The sequence below is a fragment of the Morus notabilis genome, unplaced genomic scaffold, assembly GCF_000414095.1.
Source record: "Morus notabilis unplaced genomic scaffold, ASM41409v2 Scaffold634, whole genome shotgun sequence".
In the NCBI taxonomy this organism is placed as follows: domain Eukaryota; kingdom Viridiplantae; phylum Streptophyta; class Magnoliopsida; order Rosales; family Moraceae; genus Morus; species Morus notabilis.
Window position 1 is genome coordinate 127349 of NW_010359282.1, and position 20293 is coordinate 147641.

Sequence of the window (20293 nt, forward strand, 5' to 3'; positions counted from 1 at the left end):
AAAGAGATTGTTGTTTTACTTCAACTCTTTTTGTTTACGATGAAATAATATCTGTTGTTGCAAAGCATCTGTAGTCAAATTCATTGGACAAAGATGCTTTAATATCATTATATATGTCGCATGTCATTATATAGGCTTTTTTATTTTATTTTTATTTTTTATGATGATATAGTCTCTCTGGCCTCTACAAGCGTTTTCTGTCTTTGTTTTAATTTAAGAAAACTGGTTTCTGGATATTAGTTAGAAGAAAAGCAGTGTCAGTTATCTAGTGTTTTTTTGCTAATCATGTCAGTATCTTAGTTGCAAAGATGAAATACACCCTCGAATTTTTTATGGTGTAGAATGAGATAATGGTTGATGGGCTTTACTTTGTCTTTGTGAAATTTGCTATAGAGGGGATAAAAGGAATTATATGAAAAAAAAAAAAAAAAAAAAAAACACAGAGAAAAAGAGAGAGAAAATTGCTGAATTTATTCTTATAAGTGCACGGTTTTAGATTTTTACTCTCTTACTCTTGGTTAATACCGTATTGATACTAAAAATGAATTAATTAAAAGTAAGGGGTAAAAATCCATATTCATACACTTTAAAGAGGTATTTCTCTCCTTTAAAAAAAAAAAAATTTGGGGATTAAAAAGAGATGACATGTTTAGAAGCAAAAGTTTTTTCCTGATTGTGTAAAGTGTAATCTTTACCAAGAAATAATAATGATTAGCTAATATAATGATGAGCTATTCACTGAATAAATAACTTTGTAAACTACAAAGTAGGTGGCTAAATATTTCCAGAAAATCGAAGTACATGAGACAAGAGGATATTGCGTGCCACAAATATAAGGTTCAGTTGATGAATTTCCTTTCTTACAAAACAAATGTCCAAAAATAGATCATCTGGTGACACAGCTTACTGTTCAAAGTCTTTTTTGCCATGATATTGAATTTTGAGGATTTTGTAAAGCTTAAGCAGTCTTCTGAAATGTGATTATTTTAAAGAAGTTTAAGTGTATGGTGTAATCGCGGCCTTCTAAAATTAGGTAGATTTTGTGAAATTATTTGGATAGTTATTCAGGTTACAAAGAATTAATTGAATAGCTATTCATGTTATAAGGAACGATTTCAGATTATCTGGTATTTTAAATCTCTTTTCGGCCGGAGAAATCTTTTAAACCATTGAACAGAATCCTTTGGAATCCTTGTAAGGTTGTTCTTGTAGTCCACATAGTAGAGTCCGAATCTGACTGTGTAGCCCATGTTCCATTCCCAATTGTCAAGCAGTGACCAGACGAAATAGCCGCGAATATCGCACTCATCTTGTCTGCAGTAATCATGGAAAATATGCTTAAGCAAATGAATTCAAGGAGTTGTGAAATGTTACTGACTAATAATTTACCTTATAGCAGCAGATAAGTTTGACAAATAATCTCTGTGAAATCTTATTCTCTTCTCATCCTTTAAGGCCTTGTCCAATGGCACAAAGGGTCGGTTTGGATCGTCCATACCTATTTTTAATGAATCAAAATCAATGTTAAAATTTTTGTGAGAAAAGTTGTGAAATCTAATATCAATGTTTTGAGTTTTAAAGCTGCTAACCATTTTCTGTGATTATTACTGGGGGATTCCCATACTTGTCCTTCACATATCTTGCCAACTTCCTGATCCCCCATGGCACTATATGTAACCAACGAGAGGCTGCCTAATGGAGGGACAATTTTTCATCCTGATTAAGTCGTTATAATCTTAAACAAGTAACTGAATTCTAGTTTTTTCAGGGACATACTCTTTCTCCAATTGGAACTCCTCTCCTGTATGCTGTGATAGATAATATGTTTAGTAACGATGAGTTGTTATTTTGATCCAAGTACTGCGAGATATGTAAACTTGTCTCACTTGTGCCCCCGAATTTCAGGGTCATTTTCAGTTTACCCCTCAAATTTTAAAAACTCCCACTTTGTCTCTGAATTTTGAGTTAATCTCACTTAATATCATTTGTTGAAGATCACGTAACGGTATTACCCCTCTTTTTTTGTCTGTTTTTAATTGAAATTCTAGCAAAAAAAAGGCTATATGGGACTAATTTAAAATTCGGAGAACAAATAGAGATTTTTTAAAGTTTAAGAGGTAAAATAAGAATGACTCAAGGATTCAAGCGGTGTAAGTTAGAACAACTTACCTGTTGTAATGACAGCAGCATCTGATATAGCATCTTTCAATACGAACTTTCGAATTCGCGTCTTGTCTTTTCGCACGTAGAATGTGGTGTAATGGTTTAGACCAACAAAGTCTAGAGACCCCACCAAGAGCTTTGAGATTGGTTGTGAGATCTTTGGTAGCCTCTCTCCCACAAGTTTCCTCATAGAAAGAGGGTAGTCACCAAGAAGAAGTGGATCAAGAAACCTGGTACAGTTTTATTGTATTAGCTAGATCATGTGTTTATTACACAAAAAAAGGTTAATTAAATAGAAGAAACAAGAGGAATATATAATACCATCCAAGCCCAAAATCCATTGCTCTATTTGCTGCATCAATGTCCTCTTCGCTGTCCGAAATGGGTTCATACCACTTGGTATCTAAGCCTATTCCTACTTTACCTCCTTGTTTCTCCTATATTGCAATCCCAAGACGATTCAAGTTATAAATTAAAAAAAAAAAAAAAAAAAGAAGATATTTTGCATGTTTGCTCCCCAAATTGTATAGTTTTAGCAACTTGTCCCATTAACTTTTAATTTTTATAAGTTGTTTCTTAACTTGTAAAATTGTTACAATATTCTTAATTTTGACGATGGTTGTGTTAAATTACTGTTGGAATAGCACATTTGATGAAAAATTCCAACATCTCAATTGAAATGTACACAAATTGTTCAATTTCTCAACTAAACACATTACAATAATTTTATAAGTTTGGAAACTGATTGTCTGAATTAAAATTTTCGGGGATAATATGATAAATCACGACAAATTTACGAAGCAATTGTGCCAAAAATTTTAAAAGAAGGACTTGTTATAATGCTTCACATATTGCCTTTATTGATTTCAAAAGTGAAGGACATCTGCAGACTTTTTTATTTTATTTTTAGTTTTTTTGGCTAAAAAGGATATGCAAAATATAAAACTTAGTTTTGATTTTGAAATGTGGTGGAAGTAGAACGAAAACGACAAGAGTTGGGACAATATATTGCTAAAAAATTTATAAAAGTGGTGGAATTTACTATTTAGGAACCCACTTTAAGAAACAGATATCGTGGAACTCAAAAACACTTCTACCGGTGGAACTTCCGGTTTGAACTGTTGGATTAATTTTACAACGGTCAGATCTTAACAGGGAGTAGCTTTGGGCGGCATACTGTAAATTTTTAATATGAATCTGCACATATCTGACTGTTGAAAATTTAATCCAATAGTTCAAATTGAGTGTTTCACTGGTGAAAGTCTATAGGTGGTTCTACCGTTAAATTTACCTATGTAATTAATGAAAAAGTGGCTGGATTTTTATAGTTTTAGTTGCTAGCCATTTGTTTATAAACTTGGACATTTATTAAAGTAGGTGGCCAAATATTTCCATTAAAAAAAAAAAAAACAGAATTACCTTGAAATATCTTTGATAGCTATGATAAGCAGCAGTATGAGACAAGAGAATATTGTGAGCTACAATATAAGGTTCAGTTGATGAATTTCCTTTCTTACAAAACAAATGGCCAAGAATAGAGCATCTTCCAGGAGCTTGTATGCCTAAGTCATAGCTTTGAAGTGAGTAACCATGTGGTTCATTGAAGGTGATCCAGTGTTTGACTCTATCTCCAAAAGCTTTAAAGCATGTGATAGCATAATGCTCAAAGTCTTTTCTGTCATGAGATTGAATTTACGAATATTGGTAAAGCTTAAATAGTCTCCTAAAAAGCCCCTTGGGGAAAAAAAAAAGAGTCTTTTAAAAAGTAATTATTTCAAAGATTTTTATTATTGTCACTTGCTAGTGCTTGAATTATTAGCATTGTGACGATATGGTCTCAGATTATTTTTTTAAGACAAATTCATCCTTGAAGTTATATTTTATTGAAAATTCGTCTGTAGGCCCAAATTAACAACTATTTTATTGAAACTTAGCAGAAGTAATCACGTACGTATTCATCGTATCATAACTTGAAACTTTATAAAAATAGTAACGTGAGATACAAAATATTCTAATTTTTAAGAGTTTTCAAAGACAATGAAGCAAATATGTGCACCAACGTAACTCTTTTTTTTTTTTTTTTTATAATAAAATATCGAGTTACCATATGATTGACATGTTTATCTCTTTCAATTTCAAAAGTCTGACATCAATTTTAGGGATTGGTTGGACCAACCTGTCAAAAAATTATGTAATACATTAACCTATCTATAATTTTTTTTGCATTGGTGCACTCTAACTTCAGTTTTAGTTAACTTGGACCCAAACCTTTCAATTATGGCAAATGGGGCACTAAATTCAAAAGACAGTTACAATTGTCGTCTAATAGCAAACGGACATCAATTAATGGACAAAATGCCTGCAATTTTAAAACGGGAGAAAGAGAGAAATAGACTAAGACTTGAGATGAATTAAAATTAATAGGCCAATAGTTTACATAAGTTAATAAATAGGCTAAATTATTATTTTTGTACATAACTTATCTGGTTATGAACCATAACTTGACAAGTTATTGTCCATAATTCACGATTTTTTTTCATAACTTGTCTGGCTATGAACCATAACTTGACAAATTTGTCCATAACTTATCTGGTTATGAACCATAACTTGATAAGTTATGGCCTATTAATTTCTATAACTAAAAATTGGCCTATATACTTTCTTAAACTTTTCATATTGGCATATTTTCTACTATTTCCGTTTTAAAACACCATAAACATTTCATTGGTCGGCAAGTCGGACCCTGAAGTTTTTAATCTTGGTATTACCCTGATTTCCGTTTATTAATTGATGTCCATTATCAATTAGTCTGCATTTCCCAGGATTGTAAAATTTAAGATTCTGGATATAAAAAATTAAAAGTTTAGGGTAAAACTAACAAATAACAAAAAGTTAGGAGTGCACCAGAGCAAATTACGCATCTAAAAAATTATATTTAGGGACCAAATCGTCACAAAACTAAAAGTTTAGGGACTAGCAACACAACAACCCTATGTTATATGCAGTTTTCTCTTCAAACTTACATAATCTGTTTGTTCAACCATCCTTCATATCTGTCTTCAAGCATTTGTGGTAAATCCCAGTGATATAAAGTCACAAAAGGCTTTATTCCTGATTGAAAAGAACAAGTTAACTCTCAATATTGTATTATTCTCTTAAAGGGAAAATATATTCCAAAAAAAAGCTTAGTTGCTTAACCCTTTTGAAGTAAAGCATCTATGAGGTTGTTGTAGTATTGTATTCCTTCTGGGTTGTATTCTCCAGTTCCATCTGTTCATGATCTTTAAAGCATTATTTGAAGAAACATATGCCATTCTTAGCCAAAAAAAAAAAAAACATCATTGGAGAGATTATTGTCTAAGAAAAGAATTCAATTCATATTCTTACTTGGAAAAATTCTTGGCCATGATATTGAAAATCTGTAAGCATCCACTCCCAAATCCCTCATCAAGTCTATGTCACTCTGTATATTTAGAATTTTAACTTCATCTTTTGTTAGTATGATCATGAAATTTCTAGTTATCTTTGTGGATAATAATATTCTTAATCTTACTAGAATAATATTTTCTTTTTCTTATGCCAATTATCAAGTTGGTGACACATCATCATCATTATCAAATACAAGAAGGCCCCCACTATTATAATAAGATTATAGATTCTGTTACCCATAAACTCTTGACCCTTTAATTTTTGGGCATTATGTTGGATGTTATTTAAATATTGAAACTTAATCCCGAGCAAGAATAGACTTAAGTAATGATTTTTTTTTAAAAGAAAAAGAAATCATATTAAAATAATCAGTTTAATTTATGCTTGTGGCATTAAAACTCTTATATATGATATATTTTGAAGTTGAGAGATATATCTATTGCAGTTTTACCTCAAATCTATGGTATTGATCAACGGCTGTGTCTGCATTACTGAAGTCCAAAATCCTCCCTGTTAGTATTGCACAAAATAGTATAATATATAGTTTTTTTAAAAAAAAAAAAAAAAAAAAACTGTTTCTTTAGGTAATACATTTTGTATTACAAATATTTTTATGAGATGCTTTTACCTGATTTTTTTGTGAATGTATCCCATGTACTAACTCCTTTATTCCCCTCATCTACAGCCCCTTCAAACTATTTACCATAAACACAAAGATAGCTTAATTGTTGAACCACTCTTTTTTTTTTTTTCTCTATATGCTCCACTTTGATATGTTAAAACCAAAAACTTTATGAGAAAATGGTAAAATTGAAAAAGGGTACCTGGTAAGCTGAAGAAGCAGTTCCAAAAATAAACCCATCTGGGAAATCAACTCTGCTAAGAGATTCTGCATTTCCAAGAAATAAAGAGATCATGACGATCATGAGAAACATGATCAAGCTGATTAGTGTCATGGTGGATTCTACGGTTGAGATTTGGTAGCTTTTGCTATATATGTAGCTATATATAGGCTTGTTCTGGCTTTGTTTTAGTTTAAGAAAACTGGTGTCTAGAGATTGATTAGAAGAAAAGAAGTGTCGGTTATCTTAGTTGTAAAGATGAAAAATACAAATTGAAAGTGTTGGGGTGTAGGGTGACTTGAGGGGGTTGGTTGAGGGGCTTTGCTTTGTTAACGTCTTTGTGTGCACGTCATGAAGTTGGTTTTAAATATATAGGGGTTTGTCAAGAAACTTACTTGCTAGAGAGGACATAAAAGAAAGAAAAAGAGTTGGGATTAAAAAGAGATGACACGTCTACAAACAAAAAGGAGAATTTCCTTTCCTAAAGTTTTTGTCTGGTCTTGTAAAAGTGTATTCTTTACCAATAAATAATGATGAATTAATATGTCCAAACAACGGGGTTACTTGAGACAAAAGTTGATGGCGCTGTCCAAAATCGACAATTACTCATCAACTGTAGGTTATAGTTGGTGAGATTAAGAAGATTAATACGACCGAGTGCGGTCGCCTAGCAGTTATGGAGCATCGTGGTAGGCTTGTGATCCCGGATTATTTATTAAGAGATATTAAATGTGAAGACTTGTTTCCTGTTAATTTATAACTCGACCTAAGTCCTCGTGTGTCTGGGACCAGACCTCCATGTAAGCATATTCAATGGGGTTAGGGTGATATGCTCCTCATCCGAGAGATAGGACCTGCTTATAGGGCCTTCAACGCACATTTTTATCTATAGGGCCGCTTTGTTGAAGTCTAAATTGTGTATGCTAATGGTCGTCTCTTATTAAACTTATCCATCGGATACAAAAAAAAAGATTAATATATTTTTTCATATGTATAAGTATAAGGGGAAAAAAAAGTATGACTTGTCCTTTTAGTCTTTTTCTATTGAGCACTTCTGTTTGGTTAGCATGACTTAAATTTAATCCATTATATTCAATCCAAGTTCATAAAGAGTCGTATGAGATTTGTAACGATATACAATATTTTATGACTACCAAAAAAAAAAAAAAAGAAAAGAGTTGAGTACATTGATGCTCTTACTATATATATTTTTTTGTCACAATAATAGAATGATAGGATAGACATTGGCATATATTCATGATCTACTGTTTTTTTTTTCCCTCGTGATAAAAGTCATGATCTACTTTTCAGCTCATACCAACACATATATATTAGGGGGAAAAAAATAAGAAGAAGAAGAATTGCTGATATCCTTAAATCCCCATTCAAACTCTACTTTCACAATCTATTAAGATTACAGATGGAGCAGAATGGAGACCTTCCCAAGTTGTCTCATCTGATTTGATACTAAACACATCTTCATTCCATGGTTTGCAGAGGAGCTTTGGACCCTTCCCCATTTTTTTTTTGAAAGTGAAGAAAAAAAAAAGTAATAATTAGGAAAAGAAGGAAATAATTAAATACAAAGATATTTCTATGCTCTGAAAATAAATACAAAGATTTGGACGAGTATGCATTGGTCGCGTGCGAAAACATTAATTGTGCTTCAAGCATTTGAAACAAGGTAGAAGATAAAAATGGCAAAAAAAAAAACACACATCTAAAACACGCGAAATACTAAAGTATGCAAGGTTTCCAATTGACATTAATTCTCATAAACTTAAATGCGAAAGTGGATATAAATTTATTGACTAGGCCTTTTTAGTTAGTTATGTTGTTTAGCATAGGACAAATATTAGGAAGTAGGGTACAATGTTTTTAACCATGTATCATGTATGTCGCCTTTATATTAAAGATAGATCCAAACTTGCAAATATGTATAGCATACCATCATCATCCTTATCAGATTTCATAAACTTTGGGTAGTAAATAGCTTATTTAGTTTAGGTAGGTGTAAATAGCATTTATTATTTTAGGACTTTCTCCGGTAGTCTCTCAAAAAATGAATTACTAGTAGTTTCTTATTTTTGAACTGTCAGATTTGCAATAAAATTTATCTGTTCTGCATATTTTTCATGTTATGTTCACCAAATCCAACGATCAAAAACTGAGACTGCCGGTAAAGCGGATTACCAGAGAAACTCCCTTTTATTCTTTTATTACAAACTTCTCAAAAAAAGAAAAGAAAAAAACAAAAGAAACGAAGAAAAGAAGGGCCTGTTTGTTTGCGTTTTCGTTTTCGTTTTTCACGGTTTTCAAAGCAAAAAAATGAAAACGGGTGTTAAAAACGTGTTTGGTGCAATTTTTTTTAAAAAACAAAACCAAAAACGTTTTTGTCTTTTTGTGAAAATCAGAAAACGAAAAAAATGTGTTTTCATTTTCTCGTTTTCGTTTTCTGTTTTATGAAAAACGGATTTCACTTTTTTTTTCTTTTTCATTTTCTTCCCTTTTTTCTGAAACCGTTTTTGTATTATATATGTTTATTTAATATATTATTATTTAATATATTTAATAATATTATTTATATAATATATTTAATAATATTATTTATTTAATATATTTAATATATTATTTATTTAATATATTTAATATATTATTTATTTATTATTTATTTAATATATTATTATTTAATATATTATTACATGTTTTCAAAAATTAAACCACCAAACGCAATTTCAGTTTTTTTTAAAACTGAAATCAATCTCTAAATAAAATTACCAAACGCATTTTTAGAAATAATTCAAAAATGAAACTAAAAACGTTTTCATTTTCATTTTCGTACAGAAAATAAAAACGTTTTGGAACCAATTCCAAACGCACCCGAAAACATTTCTGATCTCGCCATTCGCTCTCTCTCCTTATTTCTGCTCCCGCTTTCTCTCTCCTCACTCTCCATTTCTTTCTGTGTATGTCGATCTCCTCCCTTTCTTTGTCATCGTCGCTGCCGCTTCCGGGGATCGCGAGTTCAAAAATCTGTTCAAACGACGCCATAGTGAGATCGGTCTCTCTTGGAAAATGCTTGTTGGGATTTGTTGTTATCGTCGTCATTGCGAGGCCTCAGCGAATGTTGCCATTGTGAAATATACTCGAGATCGTTGTTTATCCATCAGATATGATCTTTTTGGTTTTTTTTTTTTTTGATGATATTCGATACTTTTTTTTTGTTTAGTTTAAAATTAAAAATGGTTTTCATTTAATTAACAATGATAGAAATGACATTTTATATTCTCAAAATGAATCTGAAGATACTAAAAGAATATTTTTAAAACGTTTTAATATTATAAGAGTATGTTTTAGTATAACACAATGTAATAACATGATTTTACTCGATATTAGTATATTAGAAAATGCGGAAGTGGTTAGAGTCCAAGTGCGTATAAAAAAATTAAAAAAGAAAAATATCATTTTGGTGCAATCAATTGGCACAACAGTTCCTTCGCAGAAATAGGTTAACAATTTCTAAAGACAAAATGACAATTCTACCCTTTCAATGAAATGACATAATTCAATAAAGAAAAAAGAATAAGACCCTATTCATTTTACCGATTTGAGTTTAAAATTTAAGTTTTGTTACAATAAAAAATTCTCATAAACAATCACATTTAACTTTTTTATTATAGTAAAAAACTCTCACATAAAGTTACATCTCAACTCAAATTAAAAACTAAAATCAGTGAACTAAACGGACCCTAAAATTGTTATAGACCATTAACAGTGTGTTTGGTATGAATGAAAATTGGAATGAAAGAAAATGTTGGAGGAATTTTGGGATGAAAATTGGCAAGTTAGCTTGTTTGGTAGAAAGAAAATTAGAAATGAAAGGAAAATTGAATGAAAATTTTTATTGGTGGATCCCACCATATTTAATCCCTCTAAAAGTAGGCGGATTTTAGAAAGAAAAATATGGATAACTACACAAATGAAGTCAAATTATTGAATTGTCCTCACTTTTCATCTAAAATTGGCGGATAAAGTTCGTGGTTTTTTTTGCCAAAAAGAAAAGATAAATGAAGCTCTCTCTCCATTCAGCTCACTTTTCACGAACATAAAAACTTCCCATTATTTGTAAGTTCTATTGTTGAAGATTGAAAGTACGTGGTCTAAATTTACTTCAATTTTAAAATTAGTTTTGTGGATGAATCTCTTACTCCCTTAGTTCTTTCTTGTAAATTTTTCTTTGTTCTCTCTCGTAAATTTTATAAGTTAGTTCGTAGGTAATTTGACTTTTTTTTTTGCTTGACCGTAAATAATTTAATTAGATTGAATTGATTCATGTACTTTTGCAAAGGCATAGATTTTTAGTTGTATTTTTGGATGGGTATTTTGTATCAATATATAATTGCTAACAATTAATCAATCAAATTTATGTAAAGGTCAAATAGGTTTGGGGCAATTAGATTGAAATGGAGTTTTTTTAACGATGTTCAACTTTGAATTCTTTTTTCAATTGTATTTATTTAGTATTGTAAATATGGTGTTTTTTATTTTTTATTTTTTATTTTTTTACAATTTACTAGTCCAAAATTTGTTTTTACTTGTGTAATATCAACGTTGTATGTTATTTGAGAAGTTCTGATTTTTTTTAAGGACTGAATTGGCTAAATGTTAATTTAGGAAGCTCTCTAATGGATTCTAATGCTATGAGTTTTTGAATTAAATGTGAATATCTTCTATTTATTGCAAAGTCTCTCCCTGTTTTTTTTCCCTAAATTGTTGTCATGACGTCTTCATTCTAATTCAGATTTATGGTAGTTGCCTATGTTCAATGGGATATGCTGTATTTTATTTGGATTTTCATGACGTTTGTTTTTTTATATTTTTTTATATTTTTCTAACATTATGCTCTAATTCTTTCTATATAATGAATTTTATGTTATAACTGTTATAAGTTTTCCTTAATATGTGAATATAATTAAATTTGCGTGCATAGTTGGAGAATATATGTGCTGATTAAGAATACTATCAACTCTTTTTAGCAAAAAATTGATTCTCGTATTTATATTTTATTTTTAAGATATATTGCATTAATATCCTATATATAATTTTGATTAGAACCATTCCAAATAGATGAGAAATTCTGAATGGAGTTTCAAGGAAGGTTAAGAGGATAATGTTTTGGAGTGTAATCAACTAGACATTCATGAAGAAACTGTTACAATACTTTTTAGAAGTTGAAAAAGATGCAGGCGGAGGGCTGGTGTACAAGTTGTTTGCTATGAGATACAGATGATGTATATAATGCAATTACACCATTACTCACATTATGTTGATAGGAGCATTGTCAGCATAAGTAGAGAAAGTGATAGTGTGAGAAGAGAACTCACAACTCAACTTAGCGTAAATGAAAAATGTCAGGACATAATTCGAATGGGGCCTCAAGCATTTGCTAGGTTGTGTGGATTGTTTCGAGACACTAAGGGCCTGTTCTTTTGGAGTGTGACTTGAGTGTAGTTCTTGAGTTGAATTTAAGTTATAACTTGAGTTGAAGTTGTAACTTGAGTTTGTGTTTTGTTGTGTACATTTGAGTTATGGTTTGAGATAAGAATCTTTTTGAGTGTGTGTTTGAGTGAGTCAAACTTGAATTTGTATTTAGATAGTATTTTAAAAAAAACTCAATGGTGATGAAAAATTTTAATAGGGTATATGGGTGGGGTTTTATTCGTCTTTTCGTTGTCAACGCATAGAAAAAAAAATCATCTCAATCAGGATTAAAACGAAAAAGTTATAGCATTTTTAAGAATAGAAAAAATAATGTTCAATAATTTGAGTTCGAGTTGAAGGGGAAACTTGAACTTAAGTTTTAGTCCCAAACTCGAGTTCAAACTCAAGTTTAAACTTGAGTTCAAACTTAAAAGAACGTGAACTTGAATAAAGTTTGAACTCAAGTTACCCTTTTTTGAGTTTTTGAGATTGCCGAACAAGGCTTAATTTTTATACATGTCATGAATTGTTCAAAGGCTTAAGCGGTTTTGCTTGGAGTCCATTAACTAAGATGTTTGAAGCAGAGTCAGAAGTGTGGAAGACTCTCATTGAGGTTTGTTTTTTATGTACTCATTTTTTTTTTTTGTGTTTAAAATTTATGCTTATATTTTCTATTATATATAAGCTTTTATACTTTACATGTTATACGTATTTTTATCATTCTTGGTGTAAATTTATAGACTAAACCTAATGCAAAGAAATGGAGGCACACTGAGATCCAATCTTATGATAAATTAAGTGTGCTTTTTGCAAATGATAGAGCTAATGGTGAGGATGGTGCTAGTGCAAAAGAGAAAGTTCGACAATGGCAGAAGAAAACTAGCACTAACAAATTTGTCAGTGTTGAACAATTTGATGAGGTAAATATTGATATTGTTGAGCCCTTATCCCCACAGAATAATTCCCAAGTTACAAATGCATCCAAAAGTGTAAAAAGAAAAGCTTCCATGATTGATTCACTTGACAAGCATATTGGAATGCTTCACTCTGGCATGAGTAATGTTGCTGATGCAATTTGAGAGGGTAATGTTATTGCTGAAAAAGCATAACCATGCATCTATTCAGAAGAAGAAGTTTATGCTGAAGTAATGAACATTGGAGTTTCTAATAATCTTCAATTGGAAGCTTTTCTATTTTTAATTAAAAGTGCATCACAAAAGCGAGCTTTCTTTGCAGTTCCAAGTCATAGTCGCTATGAGTTGCTCTTGAAGATGATGTACAACAATGAAGACTGAAATCATATGGTTTAGAGGTTTAGTAGTCACACCCGTTTATAACCCTTTTGGTAAATATATCTACATGGTACTTAGTTGGTCACATATGCTTTTTGTTGATACTTGACTGCAGGTGAATGTTAGGAAATATATATGACCATACAAACTAATACTTTTGTGGAACTTTTTGTAAATTTCGCTTACTTTATAATAGTGGATGCATAGTATGCTAGTCACTTTTTTGTTGTATTTGAACCTTCAACAAGTTATATTGGGGACAACTATGGAGATGCTCCAAGACTTCATATACATGGGGACAAAAACTTCAATTAGCATGTTATTGTAGCTAGCTACTCTTTTGTTGTATTTAAACGTTGAAAAATTACTGATGCATTAATGCTATATAAGTTGAACTATATTTTTGTACCTTTATATACATATGTGTGTGTATATACATAATATAGATGGAATATATGTATAAGTTACATGAATTTTTCTAGTTAATTTGATGTTAAATACTGTATTATTTATACTTTTATTAGAAAAGACTATTAATAAAAAATATTTGGGCAACAAAGTAATTACACCAATAATAATCTTTCTATCTCTTTAGTTTCACTTCCAATACCAAACAAGAGAAGGTAGATTCATTTTCTTTGTTTCTTATCATACTAAACAAGTTAAGGGAAAATCAAAATCTTTTCTATTATTCTAATTTTTTATGCATTATAATTTTCCTTTCTCTCATATTTTCTTTCATTCTTACCAAACAGAGTGTCAATTCTACCCAAAATAAAAATAAAATCCCGTGTTTTGTAAAAAAGATAAAAATAAATAAAAATAAAAAGAGAATTAAATGGTAAATAATAAAGGAAAATTACGTTGGATGGCCTTTTTTAACCACCTATTTTCATAAATTGTCAAATTTTTTTATTATATAAAAATGACTGTTTTGTTTACATGAGTTAATCAGTGTGATTGACTTATGGATCACAATCAATCAGTGATTGACCCAAAATCAATCATGATTAACTGATTCATTATTAATTTTATGTAATTTGTTTATTAAAAGTGAATAATTATTAATTAATTTTGATTAATTGTTAACTAGTGTTGATTAATAAAAAAGAATAATCGAGTTTAATTAGTGATAAATTAGAATCAATCATGATTGACCGCTAAGTCAATTAATAATTAATCGTTAAGTTAATAAAAACTGTTATTTTTACAATTTTATAAAACTTTGACTATTTATGAAAAATATTCTTTAAAAAAGTCATTTGTGCTGAAATCCTAATAATAAATTTAAATATATAAATTAAACAGGAGGCTAATTCTGTAATTCGGCTCCTTCTCTTTTATTTGCCCAGCATGCCACAATCAATCTCTTTTCCCACTTTTAAGACAAAACACGGAGAGAGAGAGTCGAGAGAGAGAGAGAGAGAGGGTTTAAGCTTAAACCCCAGCGACAGGAAATGGCTCTGCGATCGGCGGTGGCTGCACCTCGCGGCTTGGTCAGACGGCTCTTCTCCACGACTTCCACGTCCCCTTTCATTCCGCCGCCGATACACGCCGCGGCTCAGGCTCCGGCTCGACCGCAGGCTGATCCGAGCGCAAACCTCTTCGTCTCCGGTACTTTCTCTCTCTCTCTCTCTCTTTTCCTTTCATGTTTCCCTCCATTTTTCTTCTCTGTGAGTCTGTGACTTTCTCATTTGTCTATATTGATAGATATTTGGAAATCATTTTTGTTTTCGGTTGGGTATTTGTTAATTTGGATTCTAGGTTTTCTATTTGTGTTTTGTTGGTTCGGAAGCTGAACAAAGTTTGTATCTTTGTCTGCGTTTCTCGCTTCAGCGTTTAAAAGGCTTTAATTTTTGTGGCATTCATAGTGTAAAATTAAAAAAAAATGTTTACTTTTTTCACTTTGAGGCCAGAAGATAAGAATTTTGAGCAATTAAGTGGAAGTACATGTTCTTAATGAACTAAAAATAGTTTGAGTTTTTCCGGAGGAAAAGAACTACTTTTGGTTCATATTGTCATTTTCAATGTTATTGGTTCACAGTTACTAAAAACACCCATTGAGCATCTCCAATAACTGTAAAGACACTGCACCAAACTCTTTGTTGGGAAAAATTCTCTCGTTTTAGATTGCATGAGTACCTAAAGGATGGAAGTTTTTAGGGATTAACATGTAGTGACTAGAAATTGAATGTGTTATGGCGGTTGACTGGTTGTTGGTCGGGCAATGTTTGTTAATGTTAGGTCTTCATTATTCTGGTTTTTGGATATGACTCGGGAGAAATGGATCTGAATTTTATTGTCAATTAGGGTTGGAGATGTATGTGAATTATAAAAACTGTGGATTCTATTTGTTTTTCCACCTAGTTTACTCTTTGGCATGTATTATTTATTGCGACATCATTTCATTTTTTTTTTCGGGTTTCATGTTGTTTGTCATCTCGTATTTCAAATATTATTTCGGTATTCAGCATTTTGATATTTGATCTTAAATATATATTTGTTTCCTCCAGGACTTAGTAAACGTACAACGACAGAGAAATTACATGAAGCTTTTTCTCAGTTTGGTGAAGTAGAACATGGTATGTTGTGTCTCTTTCTCTCTCTCCCTTCCCCTCCCTACCTCTGGTGGAAATTATATTTGCTAATCATTGACAATGAACATTATGCCATTTACAGCTAGAGTGGTGACTGATCGTGTATCAGGATTCTCAAAGGGATTTGGTTTTGTAAAATACACTACTCTAGAAGATGCCGCAAAAGGCATTGAGGGTATGGATGGCAAGGTGAGTTGGTAACATTTTTTTTTCCAACACTTTTCATTCGCTTAAGCAGATGAAAAGGGGCTTGTCTTATAGTTCATGCTAAGCTACTCTGACCAGCTAGGACACATTGAAGTTAGAGTGTCTGTTAAGGGATTTATCTTCATTTGTTTTATGAACCAATGTGCGGCTAGAAGGTCTGCCTTTTCTTGCTTTTGTCAAACATCGAAATGTGCAGGAGTAGTTGACAAGGACCTTAGACAACCTGGGAAGATTATTGTAGTGCAGACTTTCTGTGTATGTTCCATACCTCCTTAGTATCATAAGAGGCCTTAGTATCATAAGAGGCCTTAGTATCATAAGAGGCCCTTCTTTTGCATTCTTTCTCAGCTGTTTCAATATTTGCATAATATGACCCCTCTCTTTCTCTGAAGAAGAAAGGGGAACATCGAATCACATAGCAATTATCCGTCTCCATTTTCATAGTCCAAGTAAACTTTGAAGAAAACAATGAATCACATAGCTACTTCTTCCATCTTTTCAATAGAAGTTCCACATGAACGTAACATATCTCTTCCTCTTTAAAGAAAAAAATGAATAAAGAAAAAGGAAACGCAGAAGTTGATGGAATTGAGACAAGTAACTTGAGATTTTTCTGTCGTGGGAATTTTGTGGGTTATATTGGGGACGTGCGTATGGTTTTCTCAGCTTTTACTTTAGAATGTATATTTTCAACGAGCATTATCATTCTGAATCTCTTAAATATAGTGGCATTTGGGCCTTTTCCTCCCTTTGCTGAAGAGACTGGGCTTTCACTTAGATTTACATTTCGTTCCACACTACACCTGACCTTGTCAGTGTGGTCACTCTTCAAAAAAAGGACTTCTATTTTGGTACTGATTAATTTCTCTTTGTTTGTGCTCTGTAGTTTCTAGATGGTTGGGTCATATTCGCGGAGTATGCAAGGCCCAGACCGCCACTGGGCCAGCCTGGAAACAGTATGACTCCTCCATATGGTCGTCGGTGACTCCTATACTCAGAGAACAGTCTTGTACTTCTTCATTAAATTTAATTTCATTAATCAATCATTGTCAACAAATCTTCATTGAGATGTGGGTTGATCTTCATTTAAAATGAGGGCACCGATTGGCGAAATATGCAAATCGAAATTGGATAGGTAATATATTGTCATCAAATTTCCATTTCATTCAAAATTTGCATGCCTTTTGCTTTGTTATGAACTGTTTGAAGGATTTGTACTAAATACACCTTTTAAATTGGAGACTCAAAGCTGGAGAATGGATAGATCTGTTCTGGTGTCCCTATTCTCTGTTTTGCATTTGTAATTGAAGTTTAATGGCTGCCTAACCTTTGTCTTTGATATCCTTGAGCTTTTGGTTATATTTATGTTGCCTGCTATGAATTAAGTTCATTTTAATTCCATGGCATTTACAACACTAACTTGTTTTTGTGGGTAATCCACGTCCATTGGTGACTTTTAACCCATAGATGTGGATATTTATTGCTCCTTAAATGATAACTTTAATTATTTGTCATTTCATTAAGATGTAAATGGTCCATATAAAAGGACTAAAAAATGAACCAAATTGTTCGGCTACATGGGCTATTAGCAATCTATCTAACAATAGATAGGAGGTTAAGCATTTTCAACGGTTGGAGTTCTGTAAAAGGAAGGAAAAAGAATGTGAAGCGCCCCAAAATAAAGTATACAAATCGATGTTTGGGACCATGTAAGATATGAATGTATCGCCCTCTGCTATGTGGACATTATGTCTCACAATCTTCTTTGGCCAAGTGACATGGGCATCATTTTGTTCGATGAGGAATCTTTTTTTTTTTCTTTTTCTTTTTGGCTTTGCTAAGGGAGGGGTGTTAAAATTGTGTATTATTAAAATGTCGTTGTAACCATCAATGTGTTGGTGTAGTGGTCATGATGTCTTTCTTTATCTGAGGATGCAGCCAGTTTTAGAAACTCCACAACTCTATTTTAGGATCACTGTCCAACTAATATGTTGTGCGGTAATATGAGTGAAAATTGGTCTATCTTTTGAGAACAATTAAGTCAGGTTTTTTGTTTTTGTTTTTGTTTTTGGTTTTTTGTTTTCTGGTTTGTTAGTGAAACCTAGTAACTTCTAAAATGATGAAGCAGATGGATGGTGAGATGACACCAATGATCTCCTTTTCGAACTAGAAACAAAAACTTATCATGATAATTAGACTTCTGAAATGAATGTTAAGAGATTAAGTGAGACAAGTGAATATTCTTGAGACTAATGATAAAAATAACCCTCTTTTTAATTATCAACTAAACAAACCATAAATTTCAGTTCATTGTTATATTGGACTTTAGTTAAACTGTTCGCGTGTCCAAACGTTCAAAAATTTCTTTGATTCGCAGTATGTGCACGATAAAAGAGTGAACAAATCTTGTGCCCACCAAATCCTTAACTAAAATTTCCCATTAGTTTTTGTTGGTCTTCATTCACAAGTGAAGGTACACTAAAAGCAGGCAAATGCACATTCTAATGTCTCACATGCATACCATTCAAGATTTTATTCTTTCTTCTCCATTGTATTATAGTATGAAATGAAATGATTTGACCCTTCATTTCCCACCATTTTGCATGATTTGATTTGACTCCAAAATAAAGCCTTTTATTTATTTATTTATTTATTTATTTATTTTTTGGTGATATATAGAGATACAACTTTACCCATTGACAAACAAAATCATTATCTAACAGCATATTTCTCCATTAATTGCAACTAATACCAAACATACACATTATTCATTCCTATTGCCTTGTGGCCGAAGCAATTGAATAAAAATTTATGGCAACGAAAGTAACAAAACAGCGGATATTTTGAACCAAGTGCACTTGTTACACAATTACGACAAAAACAAATCGTTGTAGTTAGGTGGAAACTAGAGAGAGAGAATTTAAAAGACAATAAGTGAACGTTTAGTTTATAGATTTAGAATTATTTTTATTTTATGTGTAGTTTTTATGAGAAAAAATATTATAGTGAGTCACGAATTATGATTAGAATCATAACACGAATTTTATTACCAAACGCATGCTAAAATAGAACGCGGTGTCGTTTTTGGGAACTATCATAGCAATTTTCAGTTGTGGTGGGCACTTGGCTTTGTTGTGTCCGGTTTTTAGTGGGTTATGTTGGTTCTCGAACTGTTGTTTTTCTTCTAAAAAGGAATGAGTAGGAGAGAGAAGTTTTCTAGCATAGCTGGAAAAGAGATTTATTGAATCAAGTCAATATTAGTCAGCATCAATAACTTGATGACACGGTGTGGGAGCTGAGGTGATAGTTCGTACAAATCACTACCTAGAAATCAGAGGGGGAAAAAACATGTGGTGGAAATAAGGACACATTGCTTTTATTTTATTTATTTGAATTTTTAATTTAAATTTAGATATAATTTTATATGAAAATTTTTTATTATAATAAAAAAAATTAAATATAATATTTTATTATAATTTTTAATTATATTAAAATTTAAATTTAAATTTAAATTAGTGAAATAAATAAGATTTTATTTAAATTCATGATTTTAATTTTTTTCTCTCACATTAATTTGTAAAGGTAAATTCTAGAAAAATTTCTTTTTAGAATTACGTTAACATTTAAAGAAGTGTTTAAAAAATTCATCAAATTATTGAAACCATCTAATTTAAATCAAATCAAATCAAATTATTAATTAATTTTAGATTATTAGGGGTCCTTCAACTTAAAAGATTTTTTTGTTTATGTTAGTTTATATGGATCATAAAAGAGGTTTTACACAATTAAAACCTAAACAGTCCACACCAAACTATTTATGAGTGATTTGATTTAATCTTTTTTACGAGCAAAAAGAAAATATATTTTTAGTTTGATCAATGGAACTATAGCCCAATTTGTCCACGTAGATAGGATATAGAGTAATTATATTTACATCCATCAAAGTTCATGCCCCCACCAATTCATATTTTATATGTATTACAATTTTATCCTGCATTAAAATTACATTAAAACCCATTAACATACCCCCACATTAATTATAAATGGACATAATATTTTTTCAAAAAAATAAAGAGCATACACTCAGATTAATTATAATAATTAGAAAGTATTTTCTAAAAGAATAAAACAAACATACCCCACCTTTTATTTTATACTAAACCAAAATCAATCTTAAAACAAGAAACGGAGAACAAATCTTCATTATTTTGCTTATTAGCAATATAATTAGCCAAAACAATCAAAAGTAGCAGTTTTATGAGGATTAAACTCGGAGAGTTGT

At 31.2% G+C, this 20293-nt stretch overlaps 2 protein-coding genes across 2 annotated transcripts; one reads left to right on the forward strand and one right to left on the reverse strand.

The window, feature by feature from the left end:
- Positions 1-845: 845 nt before the first annotated feature.
- On the reverse strand, positions 846-6755 carry LOC21404003 (putative beta-glucosidase 41). Its single transcript, XM_024162934.1, has 13 exons — positions 6417-6755; positions 6221-6287; positions 6044-6102; positions 5551-5626; positions 5362-5433; positions 5187-5274; positions 3583-3838; positions 2485-2600; positions 2170-2393; positions 1777-1808; positions 1590-1692; positions 1390-1498; positions 846-1314 (listed from the first exon to the last, which is right to left on the reverse strand). The coding sequence occupies exons 1-13, from the start codon at positions 6546-6548 to the stop codon at positions 1116-1118; spliced, it is 1533 nt and encodes a 510-aa protein (XP_024018702.1). The 5' UTR covers positions 6549-6755; the 3' UTR covers positions 846-1115.
- A 7843-nt stretch (positions 6756-14598) lies between these two features.
- On the forward strand, positions 14599-17342 carry LOC21404004 (organelle RRM domain-containing protein 2, mitochondrial). Its single transcript, XM_010093977.2, has 4 exons — positions 14599-14821; positions 15721-15789; positions 15887-15993; positions 16898-17342. The coding sequence occupies exons 1-4, from the start codon at positions 14665-14667 to the stop codon at positions 16994-16996; spliced, it is 432 nt and encodes a 143-aa protein (XP_010092279.1). The 5' UTR covers positions 14599-14664; the 3' UTR covers positions 16997-17342.
- Positions 17343-20293: the final 2951 nt, after the last annotated feature.

What these genes read in the sequence shown, in the direction of transcription:
- LOC21404004 (XM_010093977.2), top strand. Translation starts at nt 14,665, where the DNA reads ATGGCTCTGCGATCGGCGGTGGCTGCACCTCGCGGCTTGGTCAGACGG. An exon ending in GTTTGGTGAAGTAGAACATG is followed by an intron (nt 15,790 to 15,886) that starts GTATGTTGTGTC and finishes TGCCATTTACAG; the next exon opens with CTAGAGTGGTGACTGATCGT. An exon ending in TTGAGGGTATGGATGGCAAG is followed by an intron (nt 15,994 to 16,897) that starts GTGAGTTGGTAA and finishes TGTGCTCTGTAG; the next exon opens with TTTCTAGATGGTTGGGTCAT.
- LOC21404003 (XM_024162934.1), bottom strand. Translation starts at nt 6,548, where the DNA reads ATGACACTAATCAGCTTGATCATGTTTCTCATGATCGTCATGATCTCT. An exon ending in AGTAATAATCACAGAAAATG is followed by an intron (nt 1,499 to 1,589) that starts GTTAGCAGCTTT and finishes CATTAAAAATAG; the next exon opens with GTATGGACGATCCAAACCGA. An exon ending in AACTTATCTGCTGCTATAAG is followed by an intron (nt 1,315 to 1,389) that starts GTAAATTATTAG and finishes TGATTACTGCAG; the next exon opens with ACAAGATGAGTGCGATATTC.